Below are 19589 nucleotides of genomic sequence, written 5' to 3'. Positions count from 1 at the left end.
AAAAAGTATCTAAAAGAATAAATTTTTTTACACCAGAATGCAAACCAGATATACATACAGAAACCTAAACAAATCATTTAATATTCATCAAAAATAAAACATATCCACAGCGCACAAGTTACTCCTATCAGTGGACTATAAATTACTTGATCAATACAAGTGACTGAATGCACATTACTGCAAGAACAGGTTTAATAAAAACATCCAGAAGCCATATGTAAATCTGAGGTCACAGACAACATATTTCAACCTGACACTATTTCTTTCAATAAGAGAAAAAGACAAACAGGAAGTTAACACAGACGGAACTACCAATCTTCTCTCCCACATACAAGCCTCAGGTCACACATTACAAGAAGCTCACTAAAATTAAGTAAACAATTTTGAAATTTTGTTCCAATAGCTTTCATAAAGGAGGTAACTGGAGTTCAAATTGTGGCCTTGGGTAATCTTCAGTACTATTTGCTACTAATAAAAAAATTGGATGAAGTTCCAACATAACAGTCTTGCTGTTTCAAACATACAGTAACACTTTCCAGTTACTGTTGAAAGCATTCAGCAAAGGCATACATTTGAATACTACATAAACTGTACATCATGATAAAAAAAATCCCAAGAAATACATTTACTAAAGCTACATCTACAGTACCTTAAGTTGATTTTAAGGCAGTTAGCTCAATTTTACAATATCACTGCCTTCACTGTAAATACCATTAGACTGACTTTAGGGCGCACTAAGGTTGATACTATTACACCGAAAAGGTGAGTCGAAGTAGTGCCAAGATCGGCATTAAAAGGTTAAATTAACAGTAGCATGCAAATGCCATTTCTTTAGACAGACTTTTGGCCTCCAGAGGTGTCCCACATGTATCCCACAATGCCCCACCATTGTCCACTCTAGCCACTTCCACCTCCACTGCTCTCTGGAGCTACGTCTACACGTGAAGCCTACATCGAAGTAGCTTATTTTGATGTAGCGACATCGAAATAGGCTATTTCAATGAATAACATCTACACGTCCTCCAGGGCTGGCAACGTCGACGTTCAACATCGACGTCGCGCAGCACCACATCGAAATAGGCGCTGCGAGGGAACATCTACACACCAAAGTAGCACACATCGAAATAAGGGTGCCAGGCACAGCTGCAGACAGGGTCACAGGGCGGACTCAACAGCAGGCCACTCCCTTAAAGGGCCCCTCCCAGACACAGTTGCACTAAACAACACAAGATCCACAGAGCCGACAACTGGTTGCAGACCCTGTGCATGCAGCATGGATCCCCAGCTGCAGGAGCAGCAGCCAGAAGCCCTGGGCTAAGAGCTTATGCACACGGTGACCATAGAGCACCGCAGAGGCTTGAGAGAGAGTCTCTCTCAACCCCTCAGCTGATGGCCACCATGGCAGACCCCGCTATTTCGATGTTGCAGGACGCGGATCGGCTACACGTGCCCTACTTTGATGTTCAACTTCGAAGTAGGGCGCTATTCCCATCCCCTCATGGGATTAGCAGCTTCGACGTCTCGCCGCCTAACGTCGATGTTAACAATCGAAATAGCGCCCAACACGTGTAGCCGTGACGGGCGCTATTTCGAAGTTAGTGCTGCTACTTCGAAGTAGCGTGCATGTGTAGACACGGCTTGGGTGTGCAGGAAGCATATCACAGGAAGCCCACAAATTTGAAATCACCACCAGGAAGTCTGGGAAATTTAAGTAGCACTCAGAATCCCAAATTTCTTTCTAGCCATCATATTGGTAGCCATCTCTTGCCAACATGAGTAGTCACATTTCTGATCTAAGTTCTCTGGGTTGCAAGAGAGCTCCAGAATGGTCCCATAATGAGATCATGGACCTCCTTGCGGTTTGGGGAGAGGAGTCAGTGATGGGAAGACTTCGAGTATGCAAGTAAAATGTGGACGTTTTGAAAAGATTTAGTGTGGGGATGATCAATCAAGGTTACTCCCAGGCTGCTCAGCAATGCCAGGTGAAGGTGAAAGAACTCCAGCAGGCTTATCATAAAGTACGGGAAGCCAACGGGTGATCCAAGCAATTTCCAAAGATGTGCCGGTATTATGAATATCTAGACACCATTCTTGGGAAGGACCCAACCACACTGCCTAATTTTAATTGGGACACTTCAGGAGGCCATTCTGCTGAGCTGGAGGGGGGGGTGGGGGGGCAAGAGGAACTGAGCCCAGGTGGGGGCAACCATCAGGGGCCCAAGAAAGCTGATCCCAACAGGCTCCTCACCATCAACCTCAAACCAGTCCCCCCTATGCCAAACACCAAAACCACAGGGGCCCAGCTGTTCTGGTGAATATTTTTTTCTAGAATGCCACAAGTGAACTGTGGATGGGTTTACATATAGGTTTTCTATGGTTCTATGCCCCTCAAAATAGCATGTGAATATTTCTGGGGATGGTGCACTGATCCTTTTTGGAGATCTCCAGGAAGGTCTCATCAAGATACTCTTGTATTTTTTTCATTAGTTTCTTGGACAGGCCTGACTTTTTGCAGCTTCCACAACAGCACATCTTGCCATGCCAGGCAACCAGACAGCAAACTGGTATCACGGTGCCAAACAGCATTTTGGCAAATTTTTAAGGCTTGTGCTCACACAGGATGAGCATCTCTTCTATTTCGCTATCTGTTATTCTTAATGTCCTCTGTGGCAACCTAAAGAAGCATGGGAATTTAGATTAGATTTTTTTGCAATGCTCCCTGCCTGTTTAAATTTCCGAGGACCGCACTGCCACACCACATGGCTGGTAGACACTCCATCTACCCCCCGCCGGAAGGCTGGCAGGCTCTCCTAGCCTTCACCCTGCCCCCACGCTGCTGGCTTGATTGGGAGCCGCCAAGAAACCATTTTGCCCAACTGTGCAGCTGGAAAACTTCTCCCCCCACCTTTCTTTGCACTTTACAGGGATCCCTCCCCATCCATCCAGCCATGCAGATGGAATCGAACCCTTCCCTCTCGCCATGCAGCTGATGGGTGCTGTGGACCTTGCTACTGGACACTGGCATGTCCAGCATGGGTTTTCCCTGCCCTAACTCACCTTGTCCCTGCAGAGGATTGGTCTGGGGACTGCCAAGAAAACATTTTCCCCTGCTCCTGGACAACTGCCGGCTTCCCTTGCTTTAACACCTCACTCCCCCCCACAGCATGCCTCATTAACCAGGCAACACCTTACCATGTCCACAATGAAACGTTCTAGAAAAGTGACGACTTCTGCAATGCAGAATTTGATTCACTTTCATCCTTAGAAGCCAAAAGCAGCCTTGGAAAAAGACAGTTTCACTGATTGTAGAGACAGAGACCCATTCATTCTATGGGTAAGTGCTTTTTGTAAATTGTATCTCAGTTTTGACCTTCACTTTCCAGCAGGCATCTTCAGCGTGGGAGACAGGGCAAGGAAGCACAAGAGGTCCGAGCACAACCTTATTGTGCAGGACCTGGAGTGGGCTGAAACAGCATCTGCTGCCAGCCAGAGGGCCACAGAACAATGCTCGCAAAAGGTCCTGGAGCTCAGGAGAAAGGAATCAGAGCAGCTGAGAGATGACGTGGCACAGCTCCTGACAGCTGAGAGAGAGAGCAAACTTATGTCCCGAATTACATGCTGAAGCTGCAGAGGGACTCCCCATGCAGGACTCAGTTTGTGGACTCCATTCCCTGATGCCCAGGCTCCCCTCAATATCTGTCACCCAATCCCTCTCACTGTAGTCTCCATATGCAGGGAGGGAGGGCAAGGGCAGTCTCCCACTCCCCCCATAAGTCCTCTCCCCGCTGCAAAAGATTATTTCACCACCCTTGACATCCTTTCTTTTCCCTGCCAAATAAAAGTATTCTTTTTATGACAACCACATCTCATCTCTTGGTTCACATGTGTGGTGGGGTGCACAAATCATTGCAGGGAGTGTGGCAGAGGTGCCCCAGTGGGAGTGGAGAAGCCTGACAGCACAGCTGCCACTACCCAAAGGTTCACAAAGAACTCACAGCAGAGGGACCCAAGTGGGGGCAGGGATTATCAAAACTGATGGAGCTGATTAGACCCCAGAGGCCCTGCCCAGAGCCCTGGATCAGGTGCTAGTGGGTCTTCAGTGGGGCCTGCCCCTGGGTATAGAGAAGCCAGGTGCTAAACCCAGCTTATTTCACGCGTGGGAACCTCTCATTAAAAAGCCTTAGCCTCCTCGACACCCGAAGTACATTCTTTTTTTGAAAATAACCTTACCTTTACATCCATTCTTTTCCCTGTACCTTAACTCTCTCCCCCGTCAAATAAAAGTATTCTCTTTCTGTGAAAGCCACACTATGATTTATTGGTTCACATGTGACATGGTGCACAAATCATTGCAGAGAGTGGGGGTGGTTTCACAAAAGTCAAATACAGCAGAATCACGCGGCTGCCTGATCATTCATAAAGTTGTTCTACAAAACCTCCCTGATTGCCACTGCCTCTGCGTTTGCATCAGTGAACACCCTTGTGGACAGCTGCCCACAAGCTTCATGGCTTCCGCCTCTGCATGCCGGGTGGTCATGAAATTCTCCCACCTGAATTCACGAAGGTTATGCAAAACACAGAATGCTGCAACCATGGTGGGGACATTAGTTTCAGAAAGGTCTGAATGGGTCAAACAGCCCCTGACTCTCACTTCTAAATGGCCAAAGGCACATTCCATCACCATTCTGCACTTGCTGAGTCTGTAGTTAAAGTACTCCCTGCTGCAACCCACAGAGCCTGTGTATGGCTTCATGAGGCAAGGGAGCAGAGGGTAAACAGGGTCACCAGTATTCCTGTAAGCATCTCCACGTTGCCAATCATGATATTCCTGTCTGGGGAAAAAAGTTCTATCCAGGGGCTTTCTGTACAGCCCAAAATTTCTGAAGATGAGTGCTTTGAGAACCTTTCCTGACCATCCCTCCTTGATTTTGGTGAAACAATCTTTGTGATCTACCGCCACTTGCAACACCATCAAAAATATCCATTGTGGTTTATACACTCAGAGGCCAGGTGGTCTCAGGCCATGATGGAGATGTGTGCACCACCTGTTGCCCCACTGCAGTTTGGAAACTCCATGGCAGCAAAGCCATTGACTACATACTGGAGGTCTCTCAGGGTCAGTGTTCCTCATGAGACACCAAGAAATTGCACTGGCTACCTGCATCACCCCAGCCCCCACTGTATATCTGCCTACTCCGAATTGATTGGCTGCTGACCAGTAACCATCAGGCATTGCAAACTTGCATAGAGTGACTACAACTCATTTCTGAGATGTTACAGTCCGTCTCATTCTTGTTTATCTGTACTTCAGGACAGGGGCCAGCAAATCACAAAGTTCCATGAAAGTGGATTTGGGCAAGTGAAAGTTCTGCAGCCACTGCTGGCCATCCCAGACCTCCAAAATGATGTGGTTCCATCAGTGTGTTGGTTTCACGAATCCTAAAATGCCACTCCACTGTCAGCCTGCATCCAGGACAGCCTGCATTTCTAAGTTCCTGGTCTATAGTTCATCTCCACTGTCTTCCTCCACAACCATCATCTCAGCCCACTGCCTTCATCTAAACAAATACTGCACAACATTCTGAGAAGTAGCTATAACACTCCGTGCCATGACTTGAAGCATCTGAAGATCCATGCCAGTGCTAGCTCTGTGCCAGAAAAAGTGGCACAATATGCCATTTGTTTTCACACGCTTAGTGAGTGCTCTGAATTCTGCGGCAGTGCTTTGCATTCTGGGTTAATGACATCAAACACCCACAAGCAACTGCAGCAATTTTCTTCCCCCCACAACCCAATGGTACAAAACCAACAGAATGCAGCTGGGCTAAGGCACTGTGGAATAAGTACCCACAATCCATTGCTCACGTAGCTGAACTTGGACAATGCAATGGAGATGCAGCACATCAACCTGCAGGAACAGTAAGCTGACTTTCTGGAACATTTGCGGGCAATTAAATTTGAATTTAAAACATTGATTAAAATCAATTTTATTTCATAGAGCAGTCATAACCTAAGCGTTTGAAAATGATTCTGTTAAGACTTTTACTTATTTATATTATTCAGCATGCAAAAGTCCAATGTACATGTTTTGCTTTACTACTTCTTTTCACATGATTATGCGAGGAGGAAATATATGTGAACTCTAAATAGGAAGGGGCACACACCCCTTTAAGAGAAAGCCATGCAGGACATCTTTTTTCTGAGTAAAAAGCAGACATTAGCAGAAGATGCTCTGACAAAGGATGAACTCAGCACATTTGAGGCCTAACTTGAAGGTGGGGGAAGGGAGGAAGAGATCTCTGCCATATGGTTTGTGCATTATTTTTCTCCATTCTTACCCTGTTTTAACAAGATAAACTGCCATTTTTCACCATATTGAGTGCATACATTTTTATTTTGAGAGCACTGGGATTTGAGAGCCCTGCATCACAAACCATAACCTTTCTGAGACATTATAATAATTACCACTGCAACCAAGTGAGAAACAAGCAGCAAAGGAAGCAAAACAAAATTGGGACAGAAGCTCCTGTTTTCTTGCAAAAAGAGTAAGCAGATTGGAAAAGAGAAATAGATTCTTAATGAAAATATGTATGCAGTAAAATGAGTTGATTCAAACTGCGCACTAGTTGTTCTGTGTGTCAAGCCACATTAGAACCCAACTAAAATAATGGTGTGCTATTTATTTACTGCATTCCCATGTGAGTGCCAACTTAAAATGAGTTATCCTAGCAAGAAGTCATACACAGTAAACTCATCCATATTGTGCAGCCCCAGGAACAAGAGGTTGCTGTGTATTCAAATATTCTGGATAACAGAAAGGTACACCTAGCAATGCATAACACTAAAGAAAAACAAGATAAGATATTAAGAAACAAACAAAATGTATACAGAATACTTAATTTCCCAACAGTAGCACTGTACACTGTAAACTTATATTGTATTTGCTGTATTTACTTTCACTATTCTGTACTTATGGGAAATGTAACTAAAATTTACTTATGGTTAAAATGCTGATTATTTGATAGTTCTGGATGATAGAATGCTGGATATGAAAGCGTTTCCTGTATATTCTGTTCCTATCGAAGAAAGCAGAATAGGAAATCTATAGAAAATTTTATACTCTATACAAATTTTAAGGAAACTAATGCACTTGGCTTGAAATATTTCCCCAATATGTATTAGCCTAAATTTTAAGCCTTGTCGCTTATTTTACACAAAATGTTTGAAAGAGGTTTACTTTATGAATAGTAGTGTAGACATAGGTCTAGATAGTAAAGGATCTCTGTGGGACTACAGTTAAAGCTGCTTAGATGCCCCTTCAGTGCACATTCCCATGCTATTTGTTTCTTATAAGTTAAAACTTCACTGTTAAATTTCCAACCTAAGTATGTGGCTTGAGAAAACTATTCCTTAAACAAAAAGAAAACATGATGAAACAAATACAAGACAAACATAATTCTACCTTGGTGTTGTGTGTCCTGGAGTTATTGTCTCTAAATAAAACTGTTCCTTTTGCCAATTTAAAGTAACAATGTCTTTCTTAGATACTAATTCATTTTCAAACACTATTCTTCCTTATTAATATAATTTACAATAGTCCTTAATACACTTCATAATATCACACACCCAGCCCTTCATATGCCCACCGCAGCCAACAGGTAGTGGAGAACAGATTTCTCCTTAATAGAGTTTTCAAATAAAACTGCTAATTACTTCACCTCAAGTACCACTTGTGTACATAAAAGTTTATTTGCAAACAAACTTTACATTACTAACCCATGAAAGAATAAGATATAGCATCAACTGACTTGATGGACGTGAACCAGAACAGTGTACTAAAAATAGTAGGTCCACTTATTTCTAAAATAGAAGCATGATTTTAGATTTTCTGGTACTTCAGGTAGAAAACCAACATAGCCACTGAGAATGTGGACTGAGGGCCCTCCCATAATTTTAGGGCACAAACAGGCTATTAAGATGAGTGTACGGCCAGACAACAGAGAAATTTTGAAATTAAAAAGATAATATTTAAAGTACTTATTTTCTTATTTTAGACAAAAACAAATAAGGGAAATGAAAACAGGAAAAGTAGTACATGTGGGTAGAAAATGGTAATATAACTTAAGTTGTTTTTTTCACCTGCTATTTAGTAAAATTCATCCTTTTCTGATAAATAGCACTTTGGACTCAGTTTCTAAATTCACCTAAAACTGACATTAAAACTAAACACTACTTACATGAGTAAGGATATCTAGTCTTGAGAAGTAGTTTAAATAATGGAGCAACTTGTATTCAACGTTTGTAAAAACTTGCTGTCGTAAGAAAAGCGTGAAATGCAGTGGTTTATTTCAAAGCAATTCCTAACTAGCTGTAATTTATTAGAAGCAAGATTAGGGAGCTTTAAAACTTGTCTGATCTTTCACAGCCAGCTTTGCTTGGGTTTTTGGGTTAGACAAAGGCCTGGCTCAGCTTGGGACTCAAGCTGGTTTTGGATCCTGGACAGGAAAAAAGCTGCCCAGCACAGAAAGTTTGTCCTAGCCCTGAAAGCCTGCTCAGCCTGGAGCTTTAGCTTGGGTAGCTCCACTTCCTTCACACATTCCATCTTCTCAGCACCAAACAGGATTAAGAACTCTTCCTTCAGACTAGACCAAAACAAATTCACTTTGAGTGGTAATTTAAAGTTTTCTAAAACCTGCAGAATGGAAAGTAGATTTTTCATTGTACTGCCCACATTACATAATCCGTTTCCTTCTCAAATACTCATCAGACCTACATGCCAAGCTGTCACAAAAGGGGAAGGAAAGAACAGTGTTACATGTAGTTTGGTTGGACCCCTAAAAACACCTTATCTTCTGAAATATTTATATAGCACCCAAAGTACACTGTGTACCAAATCATTAATCTGTATGTCATATCACTCTTCAATTACGAAAAAATCCTCAAAAAATCTACACACAATATGCTTCAGAAGACCCCCAGGAAAAATTCATACAATATTATACACTACACTGCAGTCAACTTTACATTTTATGTTTACTTAAAAGGGCTCTTGCTTGCATTACCTATGCAAAAAGCTAGAAGCTTTCTTACATTTTTAAAATCAGACAAAAACTAATCAGCAAAATTATGAACGATTAGGATCATACTGTGTCTAGCAAGTGTCTCTAGTAAAATTTACATATATTAGCTTTCATTCAAAGTTTCACTGTCAAGCAATTCTGTGCTAAATCACTCCCCATCTGCAAACAGATCATGACAGAGAAGCCAGAAGACACATGAAGTTTACCTCATACAGCTTCCAGGAAACTGACACTTGGGATAGAGTATTTTTGGAGGGAGAGGGAAGCTTCCCAACACCCACCCCAAATTCTGTAATTTGGAGAACCTGACTCTCTAGAATCCACAAACAGAGAAGTAACAGGATCAACTGAATGTACTATGTTTTATAGCAAATGATTTGTTCTCTATTTTTAGAAGTGCCCTTCTAGAAAATATACATGAGGCATAAAGCTAATAATTATATTTTCAAACATGAGACACAAGTCATGTTCTTGTTTACACTATTTACTATTTTTTTAATTAACCATTATCTTCACATCAAATGGCAAGACCGTCACAAATGAGGAGTTTTGGAACAGAGCAACACAAGAATCAATTGATATTCAAAACAAGAGAAGAAAGTGGGGATGGCTAGGCCACACTTTCAGAAAACCTTCATTGAGCATAGTCTGTCAAGCTGTCAAATGGAACCCACAAGGAAAACACAAAAAAGAGGAAGACCTCAGGCAACACAGAGAAGATCTACTGAGATTGAAGGACAATAGCCAGGGTACTTCTGGACTCAGACAGAAGTTTTGTCCAGAGACAGAATGAAATAGAGGAAACTATGCTCCAGTTGTTCTACAAGGGTTAAATGGTAGTGTGTTGTGTGTGTACACACACACACACACACACACACACACACACAGAGTCCAATGCTAAGAAGCCCATATAAATAATCTAGGTAGTTTTATGGGTATCATTTATGGCACAGCTGCTCAAAGAGAAATGCATCCTTTTAAAAAGTATTAGTGTACAAAACCAGAGGTACTGGAGAAGTTCATCACCCAGCTGTCTAGCCATTACCATCCACCAAGATATCCTGTTTGATAGTAAAAGACTTAAAAGAGATATAGTTAACTTGAAATCTAGTAAATTTCAAACTTATTTTACTTTTCTCTTTATACTATTCTGTTAGCAGGAATTAAGAAGAAATTAATTCATCTAGTTACAGGGCCTTGGGTTTTGTTTTTATTTTTCTTGAAAGAACATGTTTAAAAAAGTCTGCTTATCCTCACCAGCAGAAGCTAAGATGCAATTCACTGCATTCTCCACAACTACACAGTTGTGGGGAGGGGGGCAGGGAATTCCACAGGACCTTGTCATTTGAGGTAATTACAGGGGAAAAACTAAATAAAGCTCCTGCAATGGCATGAAAACTAAAACAGGTTAAGCCTCTCTAATCCAGAACACTCTCATCCAGCAACATCCGTAACCTAGCATAATTTTAGTTAACTGGATGACTGACCACTTATCACAGGTGTAGCCAAATTTCCCATGGTTCCAAAAAGTTTGTTTGCAGCACCCAGACTTTGGTTCTCAGTGCTCTGGGCTTTAAATTAGCTGTAATTTATCCCTAAATGTCACCTAAGAGCCCAGTAAGCAGTGAAAATGTTGGTAATGCACTAAACAATATCGATCTACTGAGGTCCAGCAAATTCTCTCATCCAGCATCGGTCAGGTCCTGAGGGTGCTGGACAAGAGAAGTTCGTCCTGCACAGGACTAAAAGAAAGGTGTGTGTAAGTGTTGAAATATGGAGGGAAAGGAAAACGGAGAGAAAGAATTAACAGTCTTTTAGTCCTAACCTTAACATTATTTAGACATATATAAAAGGAAATTAATTTTATTACATATAAGTATTTGCTTAATTTGACAGTGGCCTGTAACCAAATTTGAGAGTTTCTTTTTAAAACAGTATACTCAAATCACCAGATATAATGTGGGAGCTCCCATTAAACTTAAGAAGAAAAAAATATTCAGAGTAAACAATTTTGGTAACTATGGACTTATGTTTCTTGTTGGTAACAGAAATGGAAATAGTATGTCCAATTCACCAAAATAAAAGCAGATATTCAACTTCAAACAACATAATAATAATTCCATACTACATAAAACTCCCAAGTTCCTCTATCCTGAAACAAGACCTATCAGACCAGAAAGACCTGAATGAATGTTGACAAAGAGGCATTACTTGACTGAATAGTGAAAGGGAACAATTTATTTTAGCGTTATATTCCACTCAACTTGTAAATGAAGGATGCTGTTTTACATGAATGTTTTATTTCTGTTGTGCCAAAAAAGTCTGAGAACAAATTATAAGGTAAATATGCTTCTGCAGGATCTTTATGCAAATTTGTATTACTTCTATCAACCACTATTCAATTATAACAGCAATTATTTTTTGCTTCCTCAGATCAACATATTCCTATGAAAAGATTTCTGACACCTCATCATTTTTAATGCTAATTTACCTACTGTACTATGATAGTAGAAGTGTTTGAATTTCCAGGGTATGATGTGAACACACAGTTCTATGCACCTGCTCTGCTTTACTAAACCTAAAAAACCTGCAGCCTCTATATTAGATTTTATGCTCTATGAATAGAGTAACATTGCTTTTTCTCTGATAAGTATTATTATGTTTTGGCTACAGATAAAGTAGCATGGTACCAAAACAGCATAAGTAACAATCACATCATTTATGAAATATGATACACTGCATTTGTCACAAGCATACACAGTGACCATGAAATAGATGGAAGTTGGGAAATCAATGTTGTAAGCATGTGTTAGGGCATAATATCCAAGAACTAAGAGCCCTCCTTTCCCATTTGAACATACGTAAGTTATAAACAAACAGTCTCATTTTACTGACCAACACTGGGAGCAACGCAAGTTCCTCTTGCGCTCAGCTATAAATATTATAGCAGGGGACAGCAACCTTTCCAAGGCAGAGTGCTGAAATTTGACCTTTTGACTCTATGTATGGTTAGAGTACCGATAATACTTTTTAAAGTCACTTAGGCTACTTCAATACTACAGAATTATTTTGAAGTAAGATATTTCAAAACAGCTATTCTAAAATAAACACAGCTACACACAAAAGCAGCATCTACACTTGCATTCCTCTTTGTAAAGAAGAATGCAAATGAAGGAAATTGGAAATGCAAATGAAGTGTTGATTTCCATATCACGTGGTTCATTTGAATAATCTTTTTGAAAGATTCTTTTGAAAGAAAAAAAGCAGTGTAGATGGTCTTTCAAAAATAAACCCCATTTTTGAAAGAACCCTTATTCCTAAAGAAACTGTATCCAATACACTCTCTCACTAGTATTTCATTTCTTGTTTAAACATTACCAAGCTGAAGCAGGCTAAATTAAAAACAGCACTATTTAGCAGACATGGCAGAGGGATGTGTTCTGAAGAAACAGTGCCAACCACCCACCCAGGAGGTGGAAACCCAGGAGAGTCTCGTTGATGGCAGCAGCAGGATTTAGCTGTCATCACCTGAAATCCCATCGCAACAGCCGACCTTCACCGGTACAAAGCCCCAGGAAGCGACAGGAAGAAGCGTTATGTAAGTGAATACGTTTCCCAGGTCTGGCTCCCACACTCGCTTACCACCTGAAGCACGGATGTTTACATAGAAAACCTGTGCCGTATATTCCGACCCGGGGCAGCCTGGGGCCAACAGGGGCCCGTCTCGCTCGGCCTGGGAAGAGAAACCACCGCCCCACCGCTCTGGCTCGAAGAGGCCCAGCCCGGGGCCTGAGGGAGGCGGCGGCAGGTGCGCTCTCCCGGGCGGGTAGCTGAGGGGCTGCCCCGGGGAGCGCGATTCCTGCGCGCAGCCCAGCGGGGCGCGGGTGGCGCAGTTGCCATGGAACGAGGACCAAGCTTGAATTCGCTCAGGAAGGGGTCGCCTGCCTCCCATCCCGACCCAGCGGCCGCTCGTACCTGAGGGGTCGCGCTAGCGCGCCGTCCCCCGCCGCAGCCAGCCAAGGACAGGGGGCGGGGGCGCCACGGGCTCGCGCTGCTGCCTCCTGACGCCTTCAGAAAACAACAAACACCCAGCGGCAGGAGGGGCGACGCCTGCGCATCGCGGCTGTGGCTGAGCACCCTGGCGAGCGTAGTCCGCGCCCCGCCGCCTCCCTCAGGCCCGAGTCCGAGGGGAACTACGGCTCCCAGGCAGCCGCGGCACCGCGGCGCAGCGGGGTCAAAGGGCAGCGCGGCTAGTCAACAAAGGAACCGTCACCGGCTTCTGGAGGGGCTGGTGCTATGGCAACGCCGCCCGTCCCCGCAGACGTCTGCGGCGGTCCACGGGCTGGGGCCGCAGCGGCAGCCGGGCGGAACGCGGTAAGCAGCAGCGGCTGAGTGCGCGCCCGGCCTCTTGGTCACAGAGCGAGAGGCGGGGGAAGGCTGCGGCCCCTCGAGCCCTAGTCCGTCCGTGCCCGGCTCAGCCCCGCAGCCCTGGCCGCATTAAAGCCCGTGTCCACGGCAGACCTCCTGGCCGTTTCCCCAGTCCCTGGTGGGCTCCCCGCGGGCACCGGGAGGGGGAGGAGAGACGAAAAGGATTTAAAACGCCCATGCTGTGTAAGAGGAAGATGTACAGCGTCGGATCGGGAGACGAAGTGTTCCCACGCACTTACTTGTAATGCCAGACAGCCCCCACAGCTCTTTTTAAACACACATCCCCCGTGCAGGTCTCAGTCCTTGACCGCGAACGATAGACTTCAGCTTTGAGCCAGCTTAATGTGTCCTCTGAAAGGAATGCAAGATATTTAAAGACTTGTCAGATTCAATCTTGTATTAGTAGCAGCAAAATGGTTCTGGGTTTGTTTGTTTTAAATAGGAGTTGCACTTACATCTAGTCTATGTCTACAGACTAAGGTTTTGACAACAAAACTGTTGCTTTATCGAAAAAAGCTGGGAAATGTCCAGACTCCCGGGGCATTCTGTCTACAAGTTTGATGACAGTATTATCCCACTTCCCCCCCCGGCCCCCAGCCCAATGCCTCTGTCTACAGAGATGTGTCAACAGAAAGCCAGTCTAGAGCTGCGTCTACACGTGCACGCTACTTCGAAGTAGCGGCACCAACTTCGAAATAGCGCCCGTCGCGTCTACACGCGTCGGGCGCTATTTCGAAGTCAACTTCGATTTTAGCTGGCGAGACGTCGAAGTCGCTAACCTCATGAGGAGATAGGAATAGCGCCCTACGTAGACGATCCGCGTCCCACAACGTCGAAATTGCTGGGTGCTCCATGGCGACCATCAGCTGGGGGGTTGAGAGATGCTCTCTCTCCAGCCCCTGCGGGGCTCTATGGTCACCGTGGGCAGCAGCCCTTAGCCCAGGGCTTCTGGCTGCTTCTGCGGCAGCTGGGGATCTATGCTGCAGGCACAGGGTCTGCAACCAGTTGTCAGCTCTGTGTATCTTGTGTTATTTAGTGCAACTGTGTCTGGGAGGGGCCCTTTAAGGGAGCGGCTTGCTGTTGAGTCCGCCCTGTGACCCTGTCTGCAGCTGTGCCTGGCATCCCTATTTCGATGTGTGCTACTTTGACGTGTAGACGTTCCCTCACTGCGCCTATTTCGATGTTGGGCTGAGCAACGTCGAAGTTGAACATCGACGTTGCCGGCCCTGGAGGACGTGTAGACGTTATTCATCGAAATAGACTATTTCGATGTTGGCTGCACGTGTAGATGTAGCCTAGATGTTCTGCAGGGGGCCCTCCACCGACAGACAGCGTTTTCAGGACACCAGGCAGCCTTGTTTGCTGTGCTTGCGGTTGTCCTTTTTGTTGAGAAAGCAGCCAGGTGTTCTGGTCACTCCCTATGGACAGAGCAGATGGCTCTCCTGATCCACTGTGTAATTTGGCCCCGATCTATTGACAGAAGTTTTGTCAGAAGACATCTTCTGACAAAATCTTCTGTTGACAAATCACTGTAACACGTAACATAGCCCCAAAGTTTAATCTAAACCAGTCAATTTACATATTGGAGGGATAAGATGAAGTAGTAACTTTTATTGGCCAATTTCCACTGGTAAAAAAGAGCCTGTAAGCTTACACAAAGCTTTTGTGCAGGTCAGTTGAACCCTAAAGGTCACCCAGTTGGAATGATTTACTTCAAAATAAATGAATACATCTCTGGATCAGTTCTGATACCATGCACATCACCAGAGGATCAGCACATACTGCAGTTATGCGTTAAACCGCATGACTATCATCTGTCATGCGTTACTAGTTCTCTCCTCACAATCTCAGAATCACAGGGCTGGAAGGAACCTCAGCAGGTCATCTAGTCCAAGCCCCCCCTGCTTCAAGCAGGATCAACCCCCACTAAGTCATCCCAGCCAAGACTTTGTCAAGCCAGGACTTAAAAACCTTGAGGGACGGAGAATCCACCACCTCTCCAGGCAACGCATTCCAATGTTTCACCACCCTCCTGTTGAAGCAGTTTTTCCTAATATCTAACCTACACCTCCCCCTCTTCAACTTCAGACCATTACTCCTTGTTCTGCCATCTGACTCCACTGAAAACAGTTTTGCACTCTCCTCTTTAGAGCTCTCCTTCAGGAACCTAAACCACATGACTATCATCTGTCAAGCATTACTGGTTCTCTCCTCCTCTCCCCAGGGGGAGAAGTGTAGGGTATCTTGATCTGATAGGGGTTGAAGGCTTTTTTTTTTTGGTGCATGATAGCAAGGTGTTTACATATATTACATATTTCAGTACGTAATTTTCAAATGCAGCACTGGAATCTTTAACTTAGGGTATGTCTACACAGCAGCATTATTCCAAAATAAACTATTCCAGAAGAGATATCCCAGAATAGCTTATTTTGAAATAATGCTGCTACACATTCTAGCTGTGTCTACGTGTGCCCCCTCCTTTTGGAAGGAGCATGTTAATGAAGCACTTTGGAAGATGCTAATGAGGCACTGGCATGAATATGCAGTGCCTCATTAGCATAATAGCAACCGTGTGCGATTCTGAAGTGCCACTTTCGGAACGCATGCCGTCGATGTAGACCGGGTTTTTTCAAAAGGATCCCCCCCAACTTTGAAAGCCTCTTCTTCCTAAAACCAAAGCGGCACTTTTGAATCGTGTGCAGCCACAATTATGCTAATGAGGCACTGCATATTCATGGAAGTGCCTCATTAGCATCTTCCAAACTCCCTCATTACCATGCGTCTTCTGAAAGGAAGGGGCTACTGTAGACATAGCTACTATGGCTTATTTCAAAATAGGCGCTATTCCCTGTCTAAAACAGCCCCTATTTCAAAATAGGTGCTATTTCTCAAGCACTGAGGTTTACCTATTTCAAAATCAGCTAACTGCTATTTTGAAATGATTTCAAAATAGCAGTTGTGCTGTGTAGACTCTAGGAAAGTTAGTTTGAAATAATACCTGTTATTTTGAAGTAACTTTGCTGTGTACACATACCCTAAAATTTGACAGTCACATGAAATCTTGGTTAGCATAGCTCATCCAAAGACTACCACTTCTAACAGTTGTATAGACCCAAATTATAGAATCAGAATAGTATTAAACAAAGGGTCTCTAGAACTTCAACTGATTTTTCTTGTCTTAAGGGAACAGACTGCTTCCAAATGTTTACAGTGCTAATGCTAGATCTATTTAAACCTTAGTAATTCAAGCAAATGGCTGTTTGAGACAATAGCCACCATATCACATCTGATAACCGCTAGTAATGAACTGTTTCTATTGAGTACTCTTTACTATGAATGGAGCCTTCACAAATAACTTATGCCCAGGGATATGATAAAGGTATCCTATTTTAAAAAATATTTCAGGATTTTCAGGTCTCTGCACTTTTCCACACATTCTAAAATTTCATTTTAAAAAAAACGCCACCCTTGTAAATTGACAGACAACGAGGAACAGTAAACAATAGAAATAAAGATGTGAATTAACTCTGCCTTCACTTCAGTGCCTACAGAGTGGTATCAGTGGTAAGTTACTAGACTACTCTAAAATTACACTTAACTTGGAATTAAGCCATTTAAAAGTAAATGTAAAGCTTTAGGACAAAGTTTAGAACCGTTCAAATGCTCCTTTCCTAAATATAAGTATATAACAAGCAAGTATGCTTTTTTAGCCCCTTTCCTTATGCAGTTTAATCTTTCTGCATTACTATACTGAAGCCATAATGTGCTATGTTAGTAGTATTCTTCTCCATAGCCCCTGAGAAAAGGTATTATAGATGTCTGAATCTAAACCTGGGTTTCACATGATACATAACCCTCTTTTGCTGTTGCTTTTTCTTGGACCTTACCTATTTACCATCTTTAAAAATCGCACACCACCAAAGTAACTGGATACAGGTAAGTAACTGAACAACATGTAAGTGACCTGCACAATGCCCTGCAGAAGCATAAAACAAAATTCTATGTAAGATGGGAAAAAAGTTCTGCAAGTTTCATTGCTTTTTTCAACCCTGCAACTCTCTCTTGCAGCAAACATTTTTTTCCATACACAAGTAATTAAACTAACATATACCTACATACTCCTCAGATTCCTAATGTGTGTTCAATAAAAACAACAGTTTTATATGAATCTAAATGAAATACTATCCTACGGATATTTATTAAAAGAAACTCATTAAAATTCTCTCTTAATTAGGAAAAGAAAGTGACTTCTGCTAAGATGCTGCAATCAAATACCAACATTGAGAAAAACAAATCTGTTCAGCTGCCTTCCTGTGCAAATCCTGGCAACCCTGTGTTTTCTTGTATGTTGGACCTGAAGACACTCACTACGAATAATTTCTTGACAAACCCTCAGCTCTTACTGTTTAAAACAACTTCAAGTGACTATGGTGCTATACCACCTACCTCACAAATGGTACCATGTACTTACCGTCCAAGGGATGAAACATTTACAAAACATTTGTTAATTTGTGGCATTCCGCAACATAATTATATCAACACTGCCATTGACAGAAGTAGGGTATATGACTACCCAAATATGCAACACACTCTGTAAAACTGTACTGTCTTTTTCCTCATGTATTTACTGAAAGATTAGTCATTTTAGCTTTTGGAAAACAAAGTGCAGGTTTGTGGTTGTCATCCATTTTCTGAGCAGTGTCAATATTTAACAGTGTAATACTTCTTTACTACAGGGATCAAACAGAATTTTACATTTCTGTGCATCAACCCATACACAAAGTGCATCTCATGAAATTAGTATGTTAAACACAAACAGTACTTGTGCATTAGAGAACCAAACAAATTCATCTGAAAGGATAGATCTTGGACACTAATTATAAGGAGTGGCAGAGCCTTTTTGCAAAAATTTCACAATGTTTGCCCATTGCATTCATTCAGGCACAAATGCAAACTACAGCTGTTCAGCTGATTGAGTGTTTAAACATTTTTTTAAAAGTTTTTTGCTTAGCAACCATAAATACAAATTAAATAACCTCCCCAGAAGTTACCTGTTTCACTAATCATTTAAAATTGTCAAATCGGGACAAATTTGTAATCTAAGAAAAATTCAGAATGAGATCAAGTATTGCATCTAAGCTGTTCACCATCAATGCCAAGCAAACTCAGAAACAACAATCAAAAGTTTAAAGTATAACCATATCCCAACCCACATTAATAGACCCAGTTGGGTCTGTGTTTTTTTTGGGCCTAAGGGCCAAGGTTTATTGCAAACAAGTCAAAGGGCTATAATCAGTACTTTAGGGGCAGATTCTCTGTCCTGTTCCACTCCATTTGAGCAATGTCTATAGCATAAAAGGAACACAAACCATTCACATACCCTCTCAGGATTTTCCAGGCATGGGAGAATCCTCATGGGGCATAGAAAAAGTGTAACCTGCTTCAGTGCTTCCTTCACAGCATTATGGAAGCATGCCAGAATGGGAAGGATCATCTCAGGAACAAGGAAAAAGTGGCTGAAGCTCAATGTGCTCTCACTTTACCCAACTGGGACAGGAATGGGCAATAATGTAAGTTACTCCAAGGATTTGGAAAGTGAGAGCTGCATTCTTCCATGCTAATAGAGGAGGTGCGGGGTCAGGATGAAGGCTGGGTACAGAAGGGAACTTGAGGTAAGGGACTGGGATGCAGGAGAGGGTGTGGGTTCTGGGACAGAGTCTGGGTGAAGGAGGCAGTTGTAACATGGGTGTCGACAACAAAGCGCGCAAGCGCCAGCCCCATGTACCGAACTCCACCTCCCGAGTCCCGTTACCTCGCGGGCCCCTCGAGAGGATCAGATACCGGCGCTAATAATGCCTCGGTAATCTGTGCCGCTGTTGCGTACAGTTCCCCTTTTGGTGAAATCTTTTTAGTAAAAATAAATGTATGGCCAATTAGACCAAATAATAGGTGGGTGTGTGGTTAAAAAAAATGAATACTATACCAAATTTGGAGGTATACACAGATGCTTGCTGTTGCACAGGTAAAATACCAGAGACGGCATCAGGTGGACTCTACAACTCACTACACTTACCATGTGTC

The 19589-nt window shown here is 42.9% G+C and overlaps 2 protein-coding genes across 9 annotated transcripts in view; one reads left to right on the top strand and one right to left on the bottom strand.

The window, feature by feature from the left end:
• CCPG1 (cell cycle progression 1) overlaps window positions 1-13246 on the bottom strand; it is a 57275-nt gene extending 44029 nt beyond the window's left edge. For 4 of the 8 annotated variants that reach the window (XM_075006845.1, XM_075006846.1, XM_075006847.1 and 1 more), the window contains exon 1: window positions 13056-13245. The gene's annotated coding sequence lies outside the window, so the exon portion shown is untranslated. Of the gene's footprint in view, window positions 1-13055 lie in introns of all 8 variants that reach the window. The other 4 variants (XM_075006849.1, XM_075006850.1, XM_075006848.1 and 1 more) reach the window with 2 other exon arrangements.
• A 79-nt stretch (window positions 13247-13325) lies between these two features.
• On the top strand, window positions 13326-18554 carry PIERCE2 (piercer of microtubule wall 2). The gene is made up of 2 exons (XM_075007160.1): window positions 13326-13454; window positions 17743-18554. Exons 1-2 carry the CDS (start codon window positions 13377-13379, stop codon window positions 18103-18105), a joined length of 441 nt encoding a protein of 146 aa, XP_074863261.1. The 5' UTR covers window positions 13326-13376; the 3' UTR covers window positions 18106-18554.
• Window positions 18555-19589: the final 1035 nt, after the last annotated feature.

This window comes from Carettochelys insculpta, chromosome 12, assembly GCF_033958435.1.
Source record: "Carettochelys insculpta isolate YL-2023 chromosome 12, ASM3395843v1, whole genome shotgun sequence".
Lineage (NCBI taxonomy): Eukaryota > Metazoa > Chordata > Testudines > Carettochelyidae > Carettochelys > Carettochelys insculpta.
Note: the sequence above shows the minus strand (reverse complement) of the source record. Positions and strands in the feature narration are given on the sequence as shown.